Source organism: Hippoglossus stenolepis, chromosome 12, assembly GCF_022539355.2.
Source record: "Hippoglossus stenolepis isolate QCI-W04-F060 chromosome 12, HSTE1.2, whole genome shotgun sequence".
NCBI classification, from domain to species: Eukaryota; Metazoa; Chordata; class Actinopteri; order Pleuronectiformes; family Pleuronectidae; genus Hippoglossus; species Hippoglossus stenolepis.
The window spans coordinates 5,523,996-5,548,119 of NC_061494.1; the positions used below are offsets into that span (position 1 = coordinate 5,523,996).

General features: G+C 43.9%; 1 protein-coding gene across 2 annotated transcripts in view; it reads left to right on the forward strand.

The window, feature by feature from the left end:
* LOC118119234 (adhesion G protein-coupled receptor A1) overlaps window positions 1-24,124 on the forward strand; it is a 183,074-nt gene that overhangs the window by 114,306 nt on the left and 44,644 nt on the right. The window contains exons 13-14 of one of the 2 annotated variants that reach the window (XM_035172991.2): window positions 7,835-8,045; window positions 8,515-8,723. In XM_035172991.2, the coding sequence (XP_035028882.1) occupies window positions 7,835-8,045; window positions 8,515-8,723 (420 nt within the window). Of the gene's footprint in view, window positions 1-7,834; window positions 8,046-8,514; window positions 8,724-9,023; window positions 9,497-24,124 lie in introns of those variants that run through there. The other variant, XM_047342384.1, reaches the window with a different exon arrangement.

Here is a 24,124-nt window from a genome sequence, read left to right on the forward strand (position 1 = left end):
TTCCACTTCATTTGTCGTGTTCGGGCTCCTCCCTCAAACTGCAAACTGTTTGATGGCACATACGTTTTTGAGATCAATACTTGGCCTTGGCCTGCTAAAAACTGCGAGATCGTCATAAACACCACACACACGCAGAAAATCAAATAGCGACTGAAAACTAATTGAATGATTCAATCTGCGGAGCACACACGCCAGTTCACATTCATTTCACCTCCGAGCCGAATCTCAAATTGCAATCTGAAAAGGCCCAAAGAGACCGCAATTGTTCTACCCGCTGTGTCTTCAAATGTAGATCTACTTTAATCATGTTGTTCAAGTGGAATACCCACTGTCTGGTTAAAGCTACGGTTCTGACTGTGGCGCGAGCGACTGGACAAGATATCAGTGCAGTGCAGTTGTTTCTGTGTGTCTGAAATAGCCGGACAGGTGGAACAGAAATGAAAATCTATTAGTGAATTAGCGGCCTATCAACGCAACCTTGATTGTATCGCGCTCTTGTCCTTTTTTTTTCTTCTAATGAACCAGTGACCCCCAAATAAGAGGAGGTTAATGTAGGAGTGACGAGAAAAATCTCCCATATGTTTATCCATCAGGTGAGGACAAGACCCTGCGGTTCGGACAGTGTTTCACCTCCTGTGCTGTGGCACTCCCACTTTGTGTGATAGCCAAATGTTACTGCTGCACCAGATGACTGCCCATTAATTCTGTCTCCCTGCCCTGCAGCTGAATCAAACTTAAGAAGCGTGAGCTCGGGAGAGAAAATGTGGTGATAGTAGAACACGAGCTGGACTGACTCCAAAAGAGTGTGTGTGTGTGTGTGTGTGTGTCAGTCATTGGCTTAATGACTCATTCAACATCTACTCATGCAGTCTCCTTCATTAGCAGAGCAGACTGATGAAACACTTGTTAAATACATTTACCTGTTATTCCTGATATCACACATTTGTTTTACATTGAACTGCTTCTATTTTCAAAGACAAAAACTTCCAAAGCCAAAAGCACAGCCTTGTTGTTACTGAGGTACTACCCCTTTAACTCTCCTGTGTCAGAACTGCAACATGAATGTAAATTTAAGATCAAGAGTTAAGTCATGTCTCTTTTCAACAACAAGAAAGATTGATTTACATTAAAGGTGTTTTCATCACCTGAATGATAAAAGCATATTTTCTCCCATCATGTCATGCAGATCATTTTGATTTGGTTTGGTTTACTGTATCTGCTGCCAACCTAATACACATAAGATGATCATAAGAGTCAATTGCTATTTTTGTTTCATGTATTTTTCCCACTGCTGTTGAGTCAAAAGGTAAAGTTCATCACTTGTACACATCAAGGTCTGTTTACAGGCTTGGGTACTTCTATTATAGTTAGAAAATAGAATCTGCTTTAAGTGATATCAACTAAGGCAACATCGTATAGAGCTGTTACTAGCATGACACTCCAGAATCTACTACTCAAGTTGCATTGTGGGCAATATAGGCGCTGTGTCTTCACAAGGCCAAAAACACAATACCTCTTGCTGCATCATGAGTCTGACAGGCGATGCTACATCAGGGGGTTGCTTCTTTTATCTACCATCTTCTGTTGGGGATGGTTTTTTTCCTAAATTTCCCTCAGGATCAATAAAGTATTTATTTATATCCATCCCATCTTTTCCCTGAAGTCATGTTTCAGTTGACATGGAGACAGTAGAAGTAGTAACAGTATGAGCAGATTTACAGTTCTGCTTTAAGGCATTACAGCACAGCTATGGAGCTTAAACATGTAGCTGCAGATACGCTGCAGGCTATGACGTGTGTCTCCTCAGAAACTTAACTACACATCAGCAGACACAGAGATGGAATATGAAGGTTGCTAGAGCTGTGATTGGTCTCCTGTTATATGTGTAGCCCACTTTGCTCCTATCACAAAGTGAAAGAAATGATGCAAGAAAAAAAGTTGTTGTGGGGAAAAAAGGCACAATGCCAACTGATCCCATATGATACATCTGGCTGTGTGGATTCTGAGGTGCGAGATGAGACTAAAATGCAACCAATGACTGCCATTAACTCTTAGAGTTAGGAATCCAAGCACCTATACAGCTGCATCCATCCCATTCAGAGCTTGCCTCTGTTTTTTCCTTTCACTATTTTGTCATGAATGTAGCTACTCTCCTTGGCTGTGCTACAGGAAGATTACATCCCCATTGTTAATCAGACCAACAAAAGCTCAGAATGGCTTTGAGATGAACACTGAAAAAAACAACTGCAAACGTGGAACCTATACTCTTTCAACTTGTCTTTGTACGGTCTGTTATCCCTCAGGAATACATCTATGCTAAATATCACCAAGTGTTTTAGCTGCCTAACCATAACCATGGTTTATTCTCAACAACTCACTGTTACCTAACCAGTTTTCACATAAGCCCCTTTTCCACTGGTCAGAAAACACACTAACACCCACTAGTATCTGGCTTTTGTCTGCAATGGGAATGGATTTAATCGTTGGTCAAATGACTCTCTAGTAGACATGGGTTTTAATCAGCTCTGGCTCAGATCGACACTGATGAAAACGCGACTGTCAGGGTGAATGCGCGGATTTGGCAAGACAGCGAGGTGAGAGAGCGGCTCAGTTTTTGCCGCATTTGTGACGTCAAACATGATGCACAAAACAGAAAGACTAACTCTATAATCTCTACTCCATACTGGTTATTGGGAAGGAAAACCTGCCTAATCTACCTCATTTTGGTGTACAAGAGGTAATATGTAATTAAACCAAAGGATTTTCTTTCTTTTTTTTTTAAATATTCAAACTGGATTGTGGCAGAATATAACGATGCTCCCCATCATGTGTTCCTGTCACTGGGGATGAATTCACTACAGCAGCAGCATCTCAGGTTTCATGTGTGGCTATCTTAAATCTCTGCACACAAAGCAGAGACTGTGCACAGTAGGGATGGGCATTCGATTACAATGTCTTAATCGATCGTCGGGAGAATTAACGATCGATTTTCGATTAATCATTAATATTTTTATATTAAAATTCACTATTTATAGGCTATATTAAAATGCAGTGATAATACAAAAAACACAGCGTGTTTCCTCATTGAGATCTTTATTACAAGATGAACAACTCTTGTGGCAGTTAAACAGGATCCGTTCAATGGTTACACTTGAAAATATGCGCTGCTGTACTGTTAAGCAGCGGAGCCGACAGCTAGAAGAAGCTCCCTTGTCAGACGGAATGTGATATGCCGGTTCCAATAAGTTTATCAGTTGTCGAAAACCTTCGCCTCAACAATACTTAAGGGTAGCATATCCATCTCGATGAACTTGCAGATCCGTTGGGTAATTTTCTCTGCTCGTTGTGCATCGCAGCTCCTCCGTGCTAACACCGAGTTGATGCTAGGTTGAGACCGAGAGCAGGATGCACCGCCACGAACCAGGGTCGGATGTGCGTTGTTCAAGTGGTACATCATTTGAGTCGTGGCCGAGTTGTACTTATACACAGCTTCGCAGTGTTGGCAGTGAACTAAGTCATTTTTTAAATCAAAATGGTCCCACGCTACACTTCGCCGTGACCTCTTCATGTTTACTTTTGAAATACACGGAAACTCGCAGGTAACTGAGTAGGCCTGTGGCGTTTTTTTCAAACATTGCCCCGTGTGGTAAAATGTTTAATTGCTGCCACATAGCGAAATCCATTGCATTCCTTCAAGACTCACACTACGCAACAGAACATGCATTAGTTTTATCGATGAAAAAATAATGTCATCGACGAAATTCTTAATGATCAATTAATCGATCGTCGATTAATTATGCCCATCCTAGTGCACAGTTTGATACAGTAAGTTATGAATATGTTCCTTTTTGATTTGGGTGAACTGAGTTGTTAATAATGAATGGGAGATGACTCAGAGGATTGGAAATTTGTATTTTTCTTTGTGTGCCCAAATAGTTTCTTATTATAACAGTACTGCAGTAAAACGTGTCCTTTCAGGAGACATCGTGCACTGAGTCACCATCGTCTTTGCCTTCACTAACAATCAGCATGTCCATGTGGCATTGACGTGGCATCAGGAGGCTGATGAGACAAATTCCTCCAAGACATTTCTCTTAATGGAGGAAGCTGTAAATGTCCAATGAGGTCTTGTCGACCGAGTCATGTATTGTATTTGTATCAATTAATGCTGAAAATGTGAGTTCCCCCTCCAGGATCTGTTCTGTCTCAAAAACACTGGGCTCCTTTTGGCTCATTATCAATCGCCCTGCAGCTAATATATTAGTTATGCTTTTACACACAATGAATTCATTAATGTCTAACCCACAATGCCTTTTTAATCACACAATGCTGTCCATCTGTTGCGGCCTCTCGAGTGTTTTTGTGAAGACTCAGCCCTGTGATGTGACACTTTGAGTCAGAGCTGACTGAGGAGAGTGCAGCTGACAGCTGAAGCGCAGCGCTGCCTCTCAAAAGAGCCTGATTTCCTGCCTCAAATCTGCTCAAATGTACCCCCACAGCCAGTCTGGAGGAAACAGACGTGGGTTGGCATGGCAACCATGCAGGGACTGTTTTTAATTTCTCCCGATAAGTAAGGCTAACAATACTACAACATAACAATGCTCAAGAGGAATGCGCCTTTTAAGCCGCAGCCGTGGCTGTTTCGCATTCGTGGAACTGTTTGTTTGCTTTGTTTGTATTTTTATATCAGGCAATAAAATTACATTCAAACCTGGAAAGCAGCTCCAGCAGAGGCCTTGCTAGACGCTACTTCCGAGCAGAGTGATTTATTTTCAGACTGGAAAACATCCTGGGTAAAAACAACCCCCCTGAAGTGGCCTGACGTCTACCTATTCGTCATGGTCATTGTGTCTTTGACCACGTCTGCGCTGACAGGGACTGCCAGTGATACAAAAAAGGAAAATGTATGCAAATCTCCCATCGTGTTTGTCAGCAGTTCTTCTCGGGCTTGGGCTGAGCTCATCGAGATGCCCTCTGAGCTAAATTCATTTCATTTATAGTTAATTTCCAAGTCGCCGCCTGCTCAAAATATAGAAATGCACATCTCCCAACCGATAGATCTACAAAGGCACAGAGCTGTAGCTTCTGCTAATGTTGGATTATACAATAAAAAAAAAACACACTTGCTGTCTCTCTTAAATTGCACACCTTTGTCTAAACACATTCAGCAGTGACCCCCTGTAAAATCAAAGATCCATGTTTTTCATTGTGATTTGGTAGATGCCGCGGGTCAAACGCTGCTGTTGTGTTTTGCCCTGCAGGCTGTTTTGCAGTTTTGTGGTCCTATCGAGCGAGGCTGTGCATCAAGGAGCAGGTGGAGGAAGGCGGAGGGAGGGAGGTGGACGAGAGGGAGCAGCTTGAAATAGGAGGTGACTGCTGACTTTCACCTGGATGCCCTCTGTAAGGAAAGGAAGAAGTGGAGAGAGGGGGGGGGGAAAGGGAAAAGGAGAATGATCACCGGGCTGGAGCGAGAGACCGAGGGGAGTGTGTGATTACGGTTACTAAGGCTACAGCATGCTGCCCTGTTAGGAAGGGAGGGGCTTGGAGGAAGGTCAGACGGCTGAGGTACATCCAGCTAAATCAACTCTGAAGTGTGAGGTCCCAGTTGGTGTTGGGGTTGAGGAAATGTAGCTGTTTAGGTTGCTCAGGAGGAACATAGATTGTAGCTGAGAACGGGACCTTGCACACTCCGTGGCTTTCAGCACACCCTCTGGGCTGTTAATCCCTTTGATACGCCACATAAAAGAGGATAATAGATGTAGAAAGAGATGAAGAGACAAGTATAAGAGATAAGATTTCTTTTTGTGAGATGTACGCTTTGAAAACGTATCCCCCCGGGGATGCGGGTCACATGGCGTCCGTGCTCGCCGTGCGCGATGGGACCCCTCCACAACCGTGCTGGAGTCGTGTTTAACCCTCTCGATTGTCATTGTCAGACTCCAATCCTCTCTCGCCTCTACCTCTGATGTCTGTATCCTGTGACGTCTTGGAAACAGACTGCCGAGCTTAAGCTGCTCAGAGAAAGGAAATGATGCAACATAAATTTCAAGGCAAGGCTCCTCTGTCTATCTTCCTCGCCGTTCACATCCACACACTGCAGGATCAAAATCAATAGCCTTTCGAGAGCGAGTCAATACAGAAACTAATAGCCAACAAACCCCATGCTGTTGAATCACCTCTGGCTCTCCGCACACAGAGGCCGTAATGTAGAGGAAATGTGCTTAAGCACACTGTTGCTCTTTGTCACCTTCATGGAATTATTTTCCAGGATAATAGAAGGACCAGGAGCACCAAAACAACCAGACTCTTCATTGTGAGGGGCCACAAAGCCCGTCAGCATCCGGAGAGCCACATGTAAGACACATCACAACACTGCACGCAGCAACGGACAAATGAGCTCTAGTTTAGCTTGATTAAGAAATTTGGCCATGGTTCTCCTGGACATTGATTGGGCTGAATGTCTGACTAAGCAGCTCGCCATTAGCTGTAAGGGCACTTTATGGGCATCCACATTCATCTTGGGCAGGAAGTTTCCCTCCCCCTCTGGCTCAAAGTGCTGATCCCCTCACACTGGAGGGTGACGTGATTGAAAACGAAACAGAAGTGACTTCATGTGGAAAGTTAACCCCGTCGGTAATATGACCATCTTCTTTAATATGAATGCATATCGTCATCAGCCTCCGCAGCAATGTATTAATAATCTCAGCTATAATGTTTTTTTTGAAAGAACGGTTTCTGTGTGATTACAAAAAGAGGATGCTAGTCAGTTTTGTGTTCCGTACTCTCACTGGTCACAAGATGTGCACTTGTCTGAATAAATAATAACTGTGTGTAAAAGTCTTTTCTTTTAAACCTACACTGTATAGTTCCTTTTCTTTTTTGATGTATGAAATATTGAACACATACCAGCCTGCACAGTTACATCAGCTGATAGATAGGATGCATGGGGTTGAGTATGTAGGACTTATTCGCTGACGTTGTCAGTGTGGAAGCATCTTTATGATTAAACTTGATCTTTCCTGCAGGGCTGAGTGCCGCCTGTCCCGGAAGGGAAGCGAGTCCACACACACCCTCGAGCAACATTTCTGTCCGCCAGGGGCGTCGGTTCACTGAAAACCCTGAGCTGTGCCAAAAGTTCCTGCAGCTGTTACCATGTGTAGCTCCAAAAGGGCTGGATCCTGACTCTATAGCAGAGATTTTTCATGGGACAGGACAGGCTGACACTTCAGACCGCTGAGATGTTATTTGTTCAGCATGTAAAAAGGTTTTTAGCTGCAGGTCATAAGAGATGAGAGGGATTGTGGAACTTGAATGCAACTCTGGAGGGATTTTTGGCTGCACACAGGGATTGTTGGACTTTGGAGTTACAGCAGTAAAAAACTACTTTACAGGATCAGGATTCACTTGGACTCAAAACGTGGCTTTTCTCTCTGAGCACTGCTATGTTTTGTTTTTTCCCCCAAAATCTTACCAGGGATGTTTCTTTTTCTGGGGAGTTCAATGGTGGTAAAAAAGAAGATAAAGTCAGACTGGTTGTCTCTTTAAATCAAGCTGCAGTGTTGATGTGCCCTCAACCTGAAATGGTAAGAACCATTTCCACCTCTGCGGCAGGGAGCCTGACCAAATAGGCGCACTAGAGCGCTTCAAACGTGATTCTCATTCCCTTGGTCACTTGTGGTGTGTGTATGGTCGCCTCCACTCCTGGGGAGCAAATTGTCTGTCTTTTCTACGGGAGTTTGTTGTCTTTTTTTCTCCTTCCCCCTGCGCATCTCGGAGACATTATTTAATTTTTATTTTCCTCTCTCCTGTTTTTTTTTTTTTGTTCCATCCGCAGAACTCAGTGGCAGTCGCCTCAATCCATTTACCGCTGGCTGGTACGCCTATCCCCTCCTCTGCGCTGCAATCTGTTGATAACTCCACTTGCAGGCTGCAGTTCATTGTGTTTCGCAATGGGAAACTCTTCCCTTGCACGGGGAATTCGTCGAATCTCGCCGACGATGGGAAGCGTAGGAGCGTTTCAACACCAGTTGCTTTCACCAAATTAGGTAAGAGGAAATCCATTTTTATCATCATCGTGCCTGTGATGTCAACGCTGCGCTGCTCGGACTGCATGCTTACATACACACACACACACACACACACAGAGTGTACCAGTGTGTTCTGCGCAACATGTTAACGCACACGCTCCACCGCCTCATGTGCGCAAAAATAAATCCAAACTATGATCAGTAATTACAATGAATGCGACCGTTTCGTTAATGTCCACAGTGGAAATAAAACGCTCTTCATGTTTATTTGACTCTAAAGTTGATCTACTTCACACGGCGGTCTGTCAACAACAGTGAGACAGACACCTGAGCCTGTGTGTGTGTGCGCGCGCGCGTTGTGCTTGCAGGAGTTTGTGCATGCAGACGTGCGCGCCCGTGCACCGTGCACCGTGCATGTCCACACAGCACTTGTACAGACTTTGCACTTGCTTTCTTTTCAAGTGCATGTGTTGCTTTCCCCTCGCAGATGGGTGCAGCCTCGGGAGCGCCGTGCACTCCGTTACCATCGCTCTCAGGCACTTCGCACTGGGTGTAGACCCCACCGCGGCTTACTGGGATTTTGACCTGCTGGATGGACACGGCGGCTGGAGGGCAGAGGGCTGCCACATAACAGGCTCCGGGGGCAACACGACCACCATTCATTGCACCCACCATAATAACTTTGCAGTGCTGATGGTGAGTATATAGTCTGCTGTGTTGCACATCCATGCCCCCTCACGCGCGCACACGCACACACACGCGCACACACATGCACACACACGCACGCATATAGCGTGCCCTCCACTGCTTAGGGCCCTATAATGGATCAAATGCATCTTTTTACCGCCATGGAATAAATGGAGTCACGTGTTTAATGAAGCACTTCATGCGGGGACCTTTAAAAGCTTCCTTTTATTGTTGCCCCTTCAGCACAGGGATGGGATTTGTCAAACGTGCTGCGGGGATTTATTGGCTTTGGAGTGGGCTCTGCGCTGCGCTAGATTCCCCCCCCCACTGTATCCTGGAAAACGAGAAGTTGCGCGTGTTGTATAGTCTGCCACCTCTTTTTTTCCCCCAGCACAGCAGCTGAAATAGAAGCGATGCTGAGGAGAAGGAGAAGGAGAAGGAGCGCCGTGTCACGAGCTGTTCGCCTCCGAGCGCAAGTGGTGTGCTAATTGGTTGCAACCATCACCAGCACCGAGCCAGGAAAAAAAAAAAAAAAAAAACCCATGTTGGACTGTAACACATAGCGTCGCTCTTCTGTTGTCGCTCAACTTGGTCTCGACGCAGCCGAGATGCCTTCCACCGACGACGCAAATTGATTTCATGAGGATCGCACCGAACGCGCAATGGCATCGCATCGCCCGGTCGCTCCATAGAGCCGCTGCGCCTGGTCCGCTTTTTATTTTTTTGGATGAAAAGAAATCCTCCGGATGTTTACCGAAGAGTGGGACTCGTTAGACTGGGAGGTCAGTTTCTCGGCAGAGCATGGAAAAGTGTTTGTGCTTCAGATGTCGGTGCTTTCCGAGTCTTTTTTCTCCCTTTTTTTTTTTTGCACCTGCATATTTTATGAAGCCGCTCTTCAATTCCGTTGTTGTTCGTGTGTGTGTGTGGAGCTGAGGTGGATCTGAGAGAGAGGGAGAGGGGAGAGGAAAGCCGCATAGGAATGAGAAAGAGTGGGGTATGAGGGGGAAAGCGACGCGTAAAGAAAGGCATGGGGTGCTCAGAGGGTGAGAGTGGGGTGTCCGTGGAGAATACTAAGCTGCCGTCGGATGGGGAGCAGATGTCAGATTGTCATTGTGCATGTATTTTCCTGTCAAGCGCCGGGGCTGCGGGGAGGCGCGCCGTCAATGGGGCTCGAGGCTGCCGGGGAGGGGAGAGAGAAAAGATCGGCAAATTCGCCACATTTCCCGGCAGCGTGATGAATGATTTCAACTTCGAGACACGTCCGATGAGTAGAAGGTAGATGTAGCGGCGGTGGGAAGCTGTTGCAGGGGATGTCCACGTTACTGAGGGGTCTGACGAGGCGAGCGTTTGCGCGGAGGATTGCGCGTTTGCTAATGCAGTCACCACACCCGCCTGGTCTCTGCAGTGCCCGAGAAAAGGACCTTTTATTTACGGACTTGTGACATCATTCTCCTGGTGGCCTCATCTGAAATACTGTATCGTGCAACAATGACCCTTATAGCCTATAGGTAGCTTTGGGAAGTACTGGACCTGTTGCATAATATGTTCACGTCAAACTGAGTGGAATTGCCTATTACAGGTTGACAGCAAGTTGACCGTTTTTTAATTTACAGTGTTTCCAAAGTGTGCACATCCGTCAGTGAAGCTGTGACTTGTATCTCATGGGGGAAAAGCCCTGAGATGACGTGAAGCCCCCTGCTTCGGGGTTCTGAAGGAACATCAGGGTAACAAGTTGCAAAGTCTGTCTGACCAGAGCCCTTGTATACACGCTTCAGCTGCTGCTCGGGTGGCAGTGTTCGCATTCACTGGGTGTGAAGTAGTGTTCCCTGCAGTTGCATCAGCACATAATATAGCTGTATCACCTTCCTTTGCCTCTAAATGATACGGCTGAGCTCCTTGTTAGATCAGCTGTCTGCAATGTACAGCGTACGAATCCTCATCTCATGGTGCGTTTGTGATGTTGAGCAAACTGGCAGAGGGTTACTCACAAAGCTTGACAGCTTTGACAGATGACTTATGCAACAAAATCGTTTCAAAGAATTCCGCGAGTAGTGGGTGTGGGGTGGGGGGGTTTAAATGCCTGAAAGGCACAATTCACTATCCCATTCCTGTTGATCCATACTTGTACATGCAATTCTTATTGGGCTTGTGTGTGTGTGTGTGTGTGTGTGTGTGTGTGTGTGTGTGTGTGTGTGTGTGTGTGTGTGTGTGTGTGTGTGTGTGTGTGTGTGTGTGTGTGTGTGTGTGTGTGTGTGTGTGTGTGTGTGTGTGTGTGTGTGTGCGCGATCTACGTATTTCTCATGTTTTGGGGACTTAAATCGTTTGACATGGTCACATGATGGCAACTCTTCCTTATGGGGACATAAAGCAAGTCCCCATAATGCAAAATCATACTATTTCAAGGTGAAATGTTTTAAGGTTAGGTTAAGGTTAAGGTGAGCTTTAGTTTAAGATTAGGTTAAGGTTGAGATTAGGTTTAGTTTAAGATTAGGTTAATGTTGGTTAAGCGTAGGTCTGGGTTAGGTTAATGTTATGGTAAGGGTAGTAGTTAGGCAAGTATTAACTGGTTAAGGTTAGAGTAAGTCTCCACGACATCAGTGTAAGTCAATTCAATGTCCTCTGAAGTCTGAGACACAAGTGATTGTGTGTGGGGGGGTGCACATTTGTGTGTGCATGTGAATAGAGATGATTGGTGTACAAACAACCCAACACGTCCCAGGGGTTTGGGATACAACAAGTGCTTTAATGACAATCTTTCTGACTTGGCTCAAAAAGAATTGCACAGTGAGGGAATCACCCTCCTCTGGCTTCATGTGATCAGAATGCAAATACGTGACTCTGGACAGAACCCGTGTGGATGGAACCTCAGCTGCCTCTAAAAGCTTTTGTTTGAGCATATATCATTAAACCCCCTGCTGTGGAGTTTAAAAAAAATAAAAACTAACCCTAGTGATAGTGCATGTTTCCGCTGTGGACCAGGTAGAGTACGACAGCTCTGTATGGGATTTTTCTTCCACCTGCACTGAACTGAACTTGAAGCAGTCGTTCCAGATTTTCAGCACTAGGGACAGTTCCCATGCATCACCCCCTCCCCCACCACCATTCTTCCTCCAGCAGACCTGTGTCTCTCAGAAGGAAGGGCTGACTCACTCGTTTACAGCAATGCAGCCTCATCGTCCGTCTACCACACATTGACACCCCCCATCCCCCTTTTAACCCCCCTGTACCCATCTCAGAGGTATAGCTAATTTTATTTATTTATTTATCTTGTTTCATTGAAGTGATAATAGATGAAGGAAGGAGTCCCTGCTTTTGATTGCTGCAACGCTCCACACTGTTTAATATGCAGGAGCAGACCTTTAGAACGAGAGACACGGGCGCGGAGGGGTGGCTGGCTTTTGTAAGTATCCAATCAAAACAAAGGCCCAAGGCCACAGTCCAATAAGGGAAGAGCTGTTCAGAAATGTATTCCCATACACTGTGCAGCATATAATGAATGTGTGGGGCACAGTGGAAACCTGGGAACAGGAGGCTGCTGTAGTCAGGCTGTGTATCACAGTGGAACAGGTGACCTATTGGTTAACATGGTGAAGTCTCACAGTGTGTGGATGTGATGGTGGATGGATGTTAATGCTTTTGTTTACATGAGAAAGGAGGATAAGGATGAAGGGAGAAGATGAGAGTCTGAATAACCCAGTGTTGAATTAAGTAATAGCAATGTACAAATACACTACTGCCTAATCTCCCATTTGTTTTTTATTCAAGCAAAAGTAAACTGTGATGCTATTATTTAGCAAAATGCTGTACGTAAGAAAAGTAGTTTATCTGCAGAAATATACTGATGCATCAATTCATAAGCAGCAGTGGCTGTTGCATTTCATCAAAACATTTCATTCAGATCTGTATTTCACCCCTGTGGTTCCCAATTTGGGGATTGAGCTCCTCCAGTGCATCATTTCATAGATCTCAAGATAATGGGAGAGGGACAGAATACAAATTGAAGTTTTTAAAGCAACATTTGCAATCCTATTTTTTAATCTTAGCTTCATTTTGTAGAAAATGATGTTTTTCACCCACTTAGGCCTCTAACAGTTATTTAAATAAATCAATTTCACAAGTTCATGAGGTAAACCTATTTTCATGGAACTACTATCAACTCATAGGCTCGATATTTGACATCTATTGCACTTCTGTCCATCCTGGAAGAGAATGTGCCTCTCGCCTACGTTGCAGTGGTTTTTCCTCAACCTTATCAAGGGTTAAGGAGAGAGGATGTCCCACTTTGTACAGATTATTCAGCCCAATGACGCAAACTGTGATTTGTGAGTATGGGCTATACAAATAAAATGTTACTTCAAACATGACAAGTGGCTTTAAGGTCCCAAGTCCAAAAGTCTTAAGACCCACTGGTTTAATCTCTAACAATCTCTAGCATTTTACAAGGTGTTAATCTAAAGAGTTAACTACTAAAGCTGTAAAATAAATGTAGTAGAGAACATCAGCCTCCTGGCTGGAGTTACTTTTCCCCACTGGGAGAGTCTGTGTTGTCCAACAACATTATTAATATTGATATATTTCAGTCATGTCATTACTGCATCAGTGGCCACACACAATGTGCTCATTCAACACTAGTGAAAACAGGATCATCTGACTTCATTCAAGAAACACTTTATTTTTGATTGATTTAATCTTATGCGATTTACGAGAATTTGTGAAATCTTCATTTAAACTCAGATTAGGTACAAGGGAAACTCACGCGTGGTTTGAGTTAGTTGTTTGTCCACATGTGAAAAGACTTAATTTGACTGAAGGATTGCTGCTCCTTATTCTGCATGAGCTTTGAGTTTAAACAAGATCGAATGTGAAATATTTTTATCATCATATAATTTCTACAGTTTATTATAAATTCTGTAAAACCCACAGTGCCTGCCGTACATGACAATGTAAGCCTACGTGCAAGGGAATCTGCCTTCCATTACAGTCATGAACTACTTTTTGGCTGCAACAAAACAAGCCTCATAAAGCATTTGGGAACCGCTGATTAAGACTAATGATCACATCGCTTGAACTTGTACCGTCTTATGAACAGGTGGCATTCATCATCATTGAGGAGAGCAATTTGTGCAGTTAAAATCGTTCACTGCATCAGACTCCAACAAATACATCCATTATCTTGACCACTTCTCCTTTGAGTTTTGCGGGGGCTGGAGCTAACGCCAACTAACATAGGGGCTAGAGGTGGGATACACTCTTGACAAGTCGCCAGCGCATCACAGGGCCACCGTAGAGACAAACAACCGTTCTCACTCACCCCTGTCTTGAGCCACGCCAAACTACAGGCTCCCATCTTGATACTTGAATCAAATTTGGCTCGAAACCAGTGTAGCATTGCTACCGGCTGCTGGAACTGACCACAGGCTATTGTCTCCCATATAGAACAAACTGAATACCTATAGAGCAGCTGTGAGAATCCATCCGTCTGCTCTCTAAACCAGTGTGAGAACAGAGAAGTAACCAGGCTGCATTTCACAAACAATAAATCAGCCTCGCTCTGATTTTTTTTTTAGGCATCCCATTATGTTTATTGCTACACGAAACACTGTCATCATCTTTTAAATGCTAGTAACTTTGAGCAAATGATGGATGAAAACTAGAATGTTTTTTTGTGCTTCAGCCTCATTGATGCCAATTGATTTTGATTACATTAAAAAAAACATCCTCTGTTAGTCAAATTCAATTCACTTTTTCTTTCATTGCAATTGTGGTTATGACACACGTACTGTATGTGATGCAGGACACGTGTTGCTAATTGGCAATAACCCCCCCCCCCCGGCAACTTTCAAATCCTCTGTCGAAGAGTGTTGTATTTTTTGTGTGTCTAATTTTTAGCATGTTGCGTTCTCAGGGTGCTGTGTCCTCATTAGTCGTTTGTCCACATCGGTGCTCAAGGCGGACATAATGAGGCAACACGCCAGTTTCATTGTTTGCCCACAAACAGGCTCCAGCGGCAGCAGGGTTAACTCTCCCCTCACGCCCTGCACGGACGTTTCTATCTCGGAGACATTTTCATACTAAATGAGCTCTGCTGTGTTTGCGGAGATGAAGGGATTTACAGTGATAATGGCGATGACCTGTTTAGATATGCAACCGCGCCTCACAGCGTTGGTATTTTCTGTTGATATGCATTGTAGTGGGAGGGGAAGAGGGAAGGGGTGATGACGGGCTGTGATATCAGGGGGAGGAGGGCTGATGCCTCCCAGTCGTGTGTTAGATGATTGTGGATTAAAAAAGGGAGGTTTGTGTTAGAGCAGCAGGCACCATGCAGTATGTGCCTCTTAACCTCCGGAGAGCGACTCCCATGTAGAAGACTTGCAGCCCCTGGAGGAAGCATTGCTGTCTATGCAGTACTGATATGTTCAAGAATATATTTATAATGAGCATGAATTGTTTAGATAAAGTATATCTTATACATCTTATAGATTCTCCTGCAGAAAGAGAAGCAGAAAATAAAAACTATTCTGCCTGAAGCAGTAGGTCAACATTTTTTGGAAATACATATTTTTGTTTCCTCATCAGTCTTATCACGAGTAGTAAGTTAATACCATTCGCATGTCTGACAGGTGAAAAAATATATCCAGCATGAGTTAGCTTAGCTTGGTATAGAGTCCAAAAACATAGGGTAACAACTAGTAAGGCTGTGTGTAAAAGTCTAATCTGCCTTTAGCACATCTGAAATCCACTAAAGCTGCTTTCAGACATGCACTGAACTCAACAGTTCCTCTGTACCTTGATTCACCGCCAGCAAGGGGGGGGGGGTTGATGACATTTCTAACACCCGACAGATGCAAAAATGAAATAAAAATAAAAAGTGGTGACACACACGTAGAAGACACAGGCGAAGATGTCAAGACAGCGTGTGGTGATAAGAGCTGACACCGTTGTCTGTGTGTTGAAAAGAAAATCACGTGATCTCTGCAGCGGAGTTAACACGTCACTTCCTGCCTCTGTCTGCTGCAGCCGGCTGCTCCAACCCTCGCCTGAATAACGCAAAGGATTTGTTGCTGTTGTGAAAGCGTCTGTGCAGAAAACCTCCCGCTGCGTTGTGCATGTGTGAAAGGCAAACTCTGGGTAAACTCTGTAGCCAATTCTCCAGATTTTACCCACAGGTCATGTCTGAAAACGGCTTAATTAACACATCACATCTCAGTCGTTTAGGCCGCTACAAAAGAGAAGAGCGAATTTGTGATTTTTAAGGCGGGTTATGTGCCAGGCTCTTTCTTGGCCAAGAGCAGCTAATTGGCAACATCTCTGTAACGCCAGATTCCAAGAAGTCACTGATCACAGCCAAAAAATAGTCTGGCACGTAACCTCCTATAAAACCACAACATCTTACACTTTGGTTTATAGTAGAGATTAAACAAACGGGATGGAACATCTTAATTAGTATTGAGCTTTAGGGGTGCGGGTGGGTGGGCTTTGTCACCTTTGTACAGAGCCAGGCTAGCTTTACTCTTGTTTCCAGGCTTCATACTAAGCCAATCTAACCCTATACTTGGCAAGATTAGGCGGCATGCTCATCCCGAAATGTTGAACCACTCCTTTTAATTACAATTTTACTTTCACCGTTTTGGTTGAATGTGGTACAACCATAACTTTTTTAACGAGCCTTTAAATGTGAAATAAGATTCTCCTTGGATGATGTACACCAGGAATTCCCAAACCTTTCAACCCCTGACCTCCAAAATAAAAGTACCAGAGATTTGCAACCCCCATTTTCCAAACAAGGATATTTATTGAGCTTGTTTCCAAAATCACTGCCCATGTTGCAGTGTTTCCTGTCGTCCTGCAAACTGCAATTGATGCTGTTGCTAATCTGCCAAAGGGGTCAGTTTGGGAGAAACAGAAACGTTTTGTTTTAAAATGAGATACAGTTACGGCTAAATTACATCAATCATCTTTCAACCCCTCCGCTCAGTGTCTCATGACTCGCCGGGAGGTCCTGACCCCTAGTCTGGGAACCAACCATGACCACACATGTAACTAAATGTAAGCACAAATATTACACAATATGAATGATCTGTGACGTGTGTGTGTGTTGTGTTAAACCTGGTCACAATTAATGTGGCTTAAACTGTTTCAGCCCACTTGTCATCAGCTACCTCTCACCCTGTATCCCACTTGCACTTGTCCCCATGTGGCAGCTGACAGACGAGCACTAATCCACCTCCGTCGGTGAGTAGGCAGCCGGGCAGCCTCCTCACCCGCCGCTGACTTAACCAGTTACGCTGAGTTTTGTGCCGCGCTCACCGCACACGAGTTGAGGTTTAGCTCAGGTTAATATTTAATACATGCGCTCATGTTCCATTTGTAAGCATTAACTTAGATTTGATGTCAGGCATGATTACTTTAGCACACAGGGGCTGGTGAGTGTGAGGGAGGCGGTGTGTGCTCGCTGAAGCCACCATCGCCACTGCAGACTCTCTCTTTCTCTGTTGCTGCTGCTCTGATTCTTTCCTCTCAGCGTTGCTGACTGTGGACTTGCTTTGGTGTGAAAAGGGAAAGGTCTGGCTCATCCAGCAGCCACCCCACCCCACCCCCTGCACTCCCAGAGCTGCTGCTGCTGCTGGCCACTAACCTGACATGTGATGCAGATTGTTTCCTCCCTGACTAATGAGTTCAGAGCTCGCACACCACCATTTATCTCACACATCAACAGTTTTACCCTGGCATTGCTGGAGTAAGCCAATACTTACTATCGGCCCTCCTCGCTAACACTCCAGTCTTGGCCGCTCTATTTTTAATTCAGTGTGTATCCCTCTTCTAGCCTGGATACAAATTGCATTGCTTTAACCTATTGTTATTCAAATTACGTATGCTCCTCAGCTAAGTGTATGAAAGATTATAATGGTGCTGCTCACAGCAGAAGGGATTGTTGCGCTTAATGTGTGTGCACAGAGTACGTATGTGTGGAAAGTAAGGTAATGAGCTATTCGCTGGTCTCACAGTTTTGATGTTGTTTATGTGCAGTCACTGATTAATTGGCAGCCAAAACTGCTGTGGTTTAAATAGAGAGGCTCGATTGAGATGTGGAACCGTTCTTTGCTGAAGAGCAGACTTTATGGAAGATAATGATGCAGTTGTATTTTGATTTTATTTTCATGTTGGTTTTTGGCACAATTGTTGATGCTGATGATTTCCCCCGAACAATTAGTGAGAAAGGAGCACATGAATGAGATGAAAATTGTTTCTTATGGCACTATTATGTGGAATCTGCTGCACAGTCTGTGATTGAAACAAATGATTGAAATGAAACATCTGACATACATGATTCATGTGTTTGAACACAGCCGGCACACACAGTCAGTCTCCACACAACAGTTAATAAGTAAAGAAAAAATTGCCCTTTCACATGATGATATCAGATTTGAAACTGTTGATATTCAATTGTTCCCACACCCCCTACTCCCTCTCTCTCACCAGCTGTTCCCTAGTGGAGAGTGCGACCCTCTCCGAACCCCCGGAGACAGCCTGGTAGAAATGAGGACATGCCGTGTAAGCACCCTCTCTGTGTGTTTTGAGTTTCTGTCACTGGCTTTCATTTGGGTTGCTGTTGTATCTGCGCGTTGCATTTAACTGAACCGGACAGCGCCTCATTTGCACGATGCAAGGGCAGTCTAGACAAACACATATAAAAGCTTGTTTTTTTGCTCTAATAGGGCCGTGTAGAAAGTGATCCAGCCCCGTGGCCGACTGGATGTTTGGCTGGATGTCCACCTCTGCTGTGAGCCAAGACGGCAGCTCCCACAATGCCCCCCTCTGTGACTCCATTTTTCACTAATTCCACCGCTGCACAGACCTGATAAGCAAAAGTAAAGCACCACTAAATCAGAAAAGGCCAAGGGTTAAAGGCCACGGCCGTTTTCATAATAGACTTGAAAAATGTTACTCTTGCAAATGCTTTATTATACATCGTGGCCTTTTCCACCACCACCCAACACGATCACCCGGACCTCTGACGTTTGACCTCATGCCCTCATCGCTTTGTTTAAGTGCGTTCCACTCAATGTATGAGGAGACGGTAGCCGTGACCTGCGGTTATTTCATTTTTTGAATCTGCTGTACGCATGTGAGGCTGCTGCTGGTTGCTAGGGTTGTAATTAGGGAGCAGCCCCCCTCTGCACTCCAAAGAGGAAGATAAGGACAGAAGAAAATGGGACTTATGTGATTTGAAGAGGGAATGATAACATGACAGATGAGGCGGCGTGTCTTTTGACAAGGTCCATGAAGAGCCCTTCAGATTTTGGACTTTTTTTAGGATTTGTTATTAACATTTACTTTTACGTTTTCATGCATGAATGTATTCTCCTGTTTGGATACAATGAGGCTGCCAAGGATTTGTCAGATTAGACCCAACCTTGCCAATTATTCACATTTCTTTTTCCATTTTTCGCTTTTTCAATCATGAACTACAAGACCACCTGATGGTATCAAGGACAGACAATTCCATAGACGGAGCAGTTCAAACATGCTCCGTCTTGTCTCTGATAGGACGCACCAAGAAGTAGGAAAAAACACATGCAAGGATAAGGATATTAATATTTTCCCCTTCAGTTTACAAATCCCATGCAAAGATCTCAGCCAACAATGAACTGATCCTATTAAGAGATAAATGTGCGACGTTAGATCACTGGACAGTAAGATGGATGAGCTGGTGGAGGGATTCAGAGGGACTTCAGTGAGTGGAGTGTTATGTGTAAAACAGAGACTTGGCTGCAGGAAGATACTCTGTATCTCATCGCCACCATCGACAGCTTTCGGTCGGTTCAGGCAGACAGGAAAACGACTCTGTCTGCAGCCCAGTCTTTAACCTGTCCGCTGTGGGCAGTGGGTGATTTGTTCATTTTGACCAGGGGGGTGGTCACTAACTATAGGGTGCTCACCTGCACATGCAGCCCTCTCTCTCATAGGGGATGGGGGGAATGGCTGAGACGGGATTGGCAGGTTAATAAGGAGGTTTTTTTGTTGTCATTTTGGTTTAAAGGGGATGGCATCCCCCCCTCATTCCCCTACAAACTGACAAACACCAAAGTGCTTGCTCATTGTGGGAACTGTTGGGTTTCTCTATGAATTTGAAGGTCTTGACCTTATAATGTTTATGATTTGGCGCTTAAAATTGAACTGAATTGAATACCATTTATTTTAGTTCATTCATCTTTTTGCCATGGATTTTTGTGAAGCACTTTGTAACCTTGTTTATATAAGTGCTATACAAATAAATGTATTATTATTATTATTATTAAATCCCCCACCAGGCCAGAGTCCTGCACGGGGTCATTTGCGCAAACCCGCACCTGCAAAGCTCCGTACTGGACCTGTCCCGTCACCCTTCTTTATCTTCATGTCAAACTGGACCTTCGCGGACACATATGACCTGCGACCCGACTCTTTAGCCGTGATTAAATAAATGCTACATGTACGATCACAAACACAAAATCGGTTATGGCCTCCTTGTCTTTCCGTTTTGGTGGTGTAGTTGTGTTCTAAGCAAAGTATCTTAGAATTGTCGGAGCAGAAGTCAATGCCTGGCTTGCGACTATCAAAAGCTTATACTTGTTGGAACTTTTTACAAGCAGTAAAGCCACTGAGAGTGTGCTCACCACTGGCTATGTTTGACTTCATGTGATCCATTTTAATGTACTAGCTCAGTTAAGTGTCTGTAGTGATGCTTATCTGAGCGGAAGGGAGGTTGGGGGATGCCATAGGCTTTCACAATAAAATTGGTTAAACTACGTTTCATATAAGGTGATTTAGATGTAAAAAGTGCTGCATAACTGTTTCAATTTCAGATTTCTCCTGAAATCCTACCTGCCAAGATCATTTTAATTGTTGCCCGGGAATTTATATAAATCAATTTTTTACCCATTGCACAACTTTTTTGCGGGGTTACCCAACCGGTGCAGGACTCTAAGTGGGGCTATGTCCAGTAAAGCCAGGACTTCTATCTCTGAGGTTTAAATCCAATAATCTGTTAACCCAGCAACTGCATGTGACATCTTCTACTCAGCTACGACACTTTGCACCCGTCTCTACATTTTTTTGTCTATTCACCTAATGTGTATTTAAATATTTGTACGTATTTATTTCCAAACTGTGTGTTGCTTTAATCATCTGTGGGGAGATCATTAAAGTATTTCTGATTCTGATTCTGAAGTATGGCCTGTGTAGCCGAAGCCTGATGCTACTGTATGTCTATAGCTTATTCCTCTGTGCCACCGAGCTCCACTGGTGTCTCAAAACTATTAAAAACACATCAGTTAGTCACTGGTGTGTAGCACAAAATTCTGAGCCCAATAGATAAATCAGTTTTTGTGGGCTTCCTCTCCTGATCCAAATCGCATACGCGCATTTTTATAACTAAATAAGCCAACAACAGAACACATGAATCTGTGGTAGTTATTATGGTGGTTAACAATGAACTGTTCATAGCACAGTATGAAGTAATACCTAAGTGAGTAATAATAATATGTGCTTAAGTGTGAAATCTTACCACATTTCAACCCTCTTTTTGATTACAACTAATGTGTGATATCAAGTATCACACATTAGTTTATTCATCTTTAGTTATTTATCATTTCTGAACCTATAGTCTTTTCTCTAGTCCAGAAAATGCGTACTATACTGCATAATAGATACAATGTTTAACTAGAGTAAAATTGAATGTGCAGATACAAAAAGACTCAGCTTTACAGTAACCACTAGCCTTAACAAGTAGGTCTGTACACTTTCCATAATTATATATTACTACATAATGGTTCAATAGTTCAAAATCAAATTGATCAAATCTTTAGAAAGCTCTCGGGGAAAAAAATATTTATAAGTGTATGTTAATAATTAGATGACCAATCTTGCAGTGATTGGAAAAAACTGTGAGTTAGTTTCACTTCAAAATAAATGATCTTGTTTTAATTAAGCTGCAGCTTGTGGCTAACATAGTTTAACCAACTAAAAGCGAAAAAAATAGAACCACATGTTTCATTTTAATTAGACTCTGCCTCATTGATCACCATGATCTTAAAATTGGAATTACTCTGCTCCTCGGTTCTCGGTTTTACTTGACCTAATTTTAACCCTCGTGAAATGATGGTGGATCATCTGGCATTAACATTTCTGTCTTTTGAAGGCTGCTGGGGGCTCAGTATTTAAGCCGGCGTAAAGCCAGTCGTGTCATGTGAATCTTAACAAATCCGTTGATACCAAACATGTTGTGCTAGCTCTCTGGGAAAGAGGCTAAAATCATTCCAAAGTTGAACTGTCTTTTATAGCGAGATCTGCAACACCTCAGTGTAAGATGCTTGCTGTAATAACTTTTACTCAGCACTTCTTCTAAAGCTCAAACTTGTCTCACCTGCCCAATAGGGGCCCGGGGGAGTCAGTCCCACTCTCTCCCCAATACGACGCCCATTGTTCGTCACATTGTTTGCGCTGATTCCCATATTCCTTTGTTTCATAAATGTGGGCGTTGTAGTCTATTTGAGTTGATCCTCCACAGTCCTGCTGCAGAAAACACTCATTGGTTTGTATTAATCCACAGCTGAAAATAGTACCCAAAAAATGCATCATTTATTTCTGTTTCAGCGATGTTTGTTAAAAACTACAATTCCCAGCTGGTCAATTTGTGAGAAGTTTCTAAAGATTTATGCCCCAATTAGAATCGACTGGGCGTTGGGGTGACTGCTACTGACAGGGCAGAGAAGTGGGAAAGTATTGAGAGACGGCACATTATTGGCTTCGGTCTTTTCAAGTGATTTGTTGACAAAGGGAACTACGTGGACTGGTGGCAGCCGTGTCATTGAAGGACACTTGGAACTGAATATTTTTGCCACTTGGACCTTTCTCAAACAGGGATGACACAAATCAGCAGGACTGTAGCTGCCACTCTGGGCAATGAATTGGCTCTCGACAGTGCTTGGTGGATGCAACCAGTCGAAGGGTTTAGAAAGACGAAAACTCAGAAAAGGTGCTAAAAGTCAACTTAACTCAAATTTATTTGCAAAGCCCAGTATCGCACACAGTGGCTCACAGTGCCTAACAAGCCCAAGGCGGCAACAAAGAATAACTCCTCAAACATCCTCCGCACTTAAAGAAAAAAAGTAAGAATCCTCAGGAGAGTCTTCAAAGAGAGATCCCCCTCCTTGGGCAGCTGTGTGTACAAGAAAAATGCCTCTTAATAAGGAACAGAAAAATGGAACACTAAAACCAAAGAATCTAAATATAATGGAATAGTATAATCAGAAATGTCAAATCTGAAAAAACGAATCCCCATTTAGTAAGTCTATGGAAAGCATCTACCTACTAATTTCTGAAACCTCTGTCTTTTTGATGAACCATTCATCTTATCAACTTCACACGTAGTATATGTGAACTTAATGTCCAGAGTTTGGTACGATTTGGACACATGTCTACATCTGACAAATCTGACGGATTTCCGAAATAATGAGAGAAATCAATTATCTTTTATGAAAAGCTCTGCACACAACGTTCCAGCACATAAACAATACAAAAGTGACAGTACTGTTTGAGGAGGACTCACTAATGACAAGGAATCATTCTGACACAGGACACAGGGCAAGAGAACAGCCCATTCCAAACAGGCAGGTTTAGAACTGGCTCTGCACTAGTCCATGACAGATCCACTATCAGCTCTTCAGTTTGCTCCTGGTCTGGTGAGGCAGCGAGGAAGCCTGGCTCCTCCAAGCAATCCACTAAAGCTTCTCGGTGCTGCCGAACACAGCGATGTTAGCTTGATGGATGGCATTAGAGTGTCTTTTCAAAGGAAAACCTTCCCCCTTTGGGTTTATCTGCTCTGTTGAGTGGCAGCGTTTTCTCTGTGTTTCCATCTTCATTTGAGCTCATGCGTTCTGTTGCCATGCGTGTTAGAGAAAATGTCAGTGGGTGACGATATGTCTGAGGTATGCATGTTGGAGTGAATTACACAACCGTTGTACAACCATTCTGTCTCCCCGCTTTTACTTCAAAGCTCCCTCAAAAATCTCCTAGTCAAAATCCCATTCCACGCGGGTGAGCGATGTGCACTGCGATCAGAGGTGAAAACTAATCTGGGCGCTGAAATCCCCTCCTCGGTCCCCTGCCCCGATGCCGCGCCTTCGCCTTACAAATGGCTCTAACGAGATGCGAGCATGTAAATTAGCAGTGAAGGAGATGGAGCGTCCACTTAGGTCTAAATGGCACAGATAGCACAACTGTCAGATGGAAAATGGAGCTGGGCTGAGATCAAGGCGTCCAATCTGTAATCAAAAATGGAGGAAAATTGCATTGCGATTGGGGGATGGGATCAAGGAAGAGACTTCCTGGGCTAAACATTACTTCTCTCTCTCCGTCTGTCTCCACTG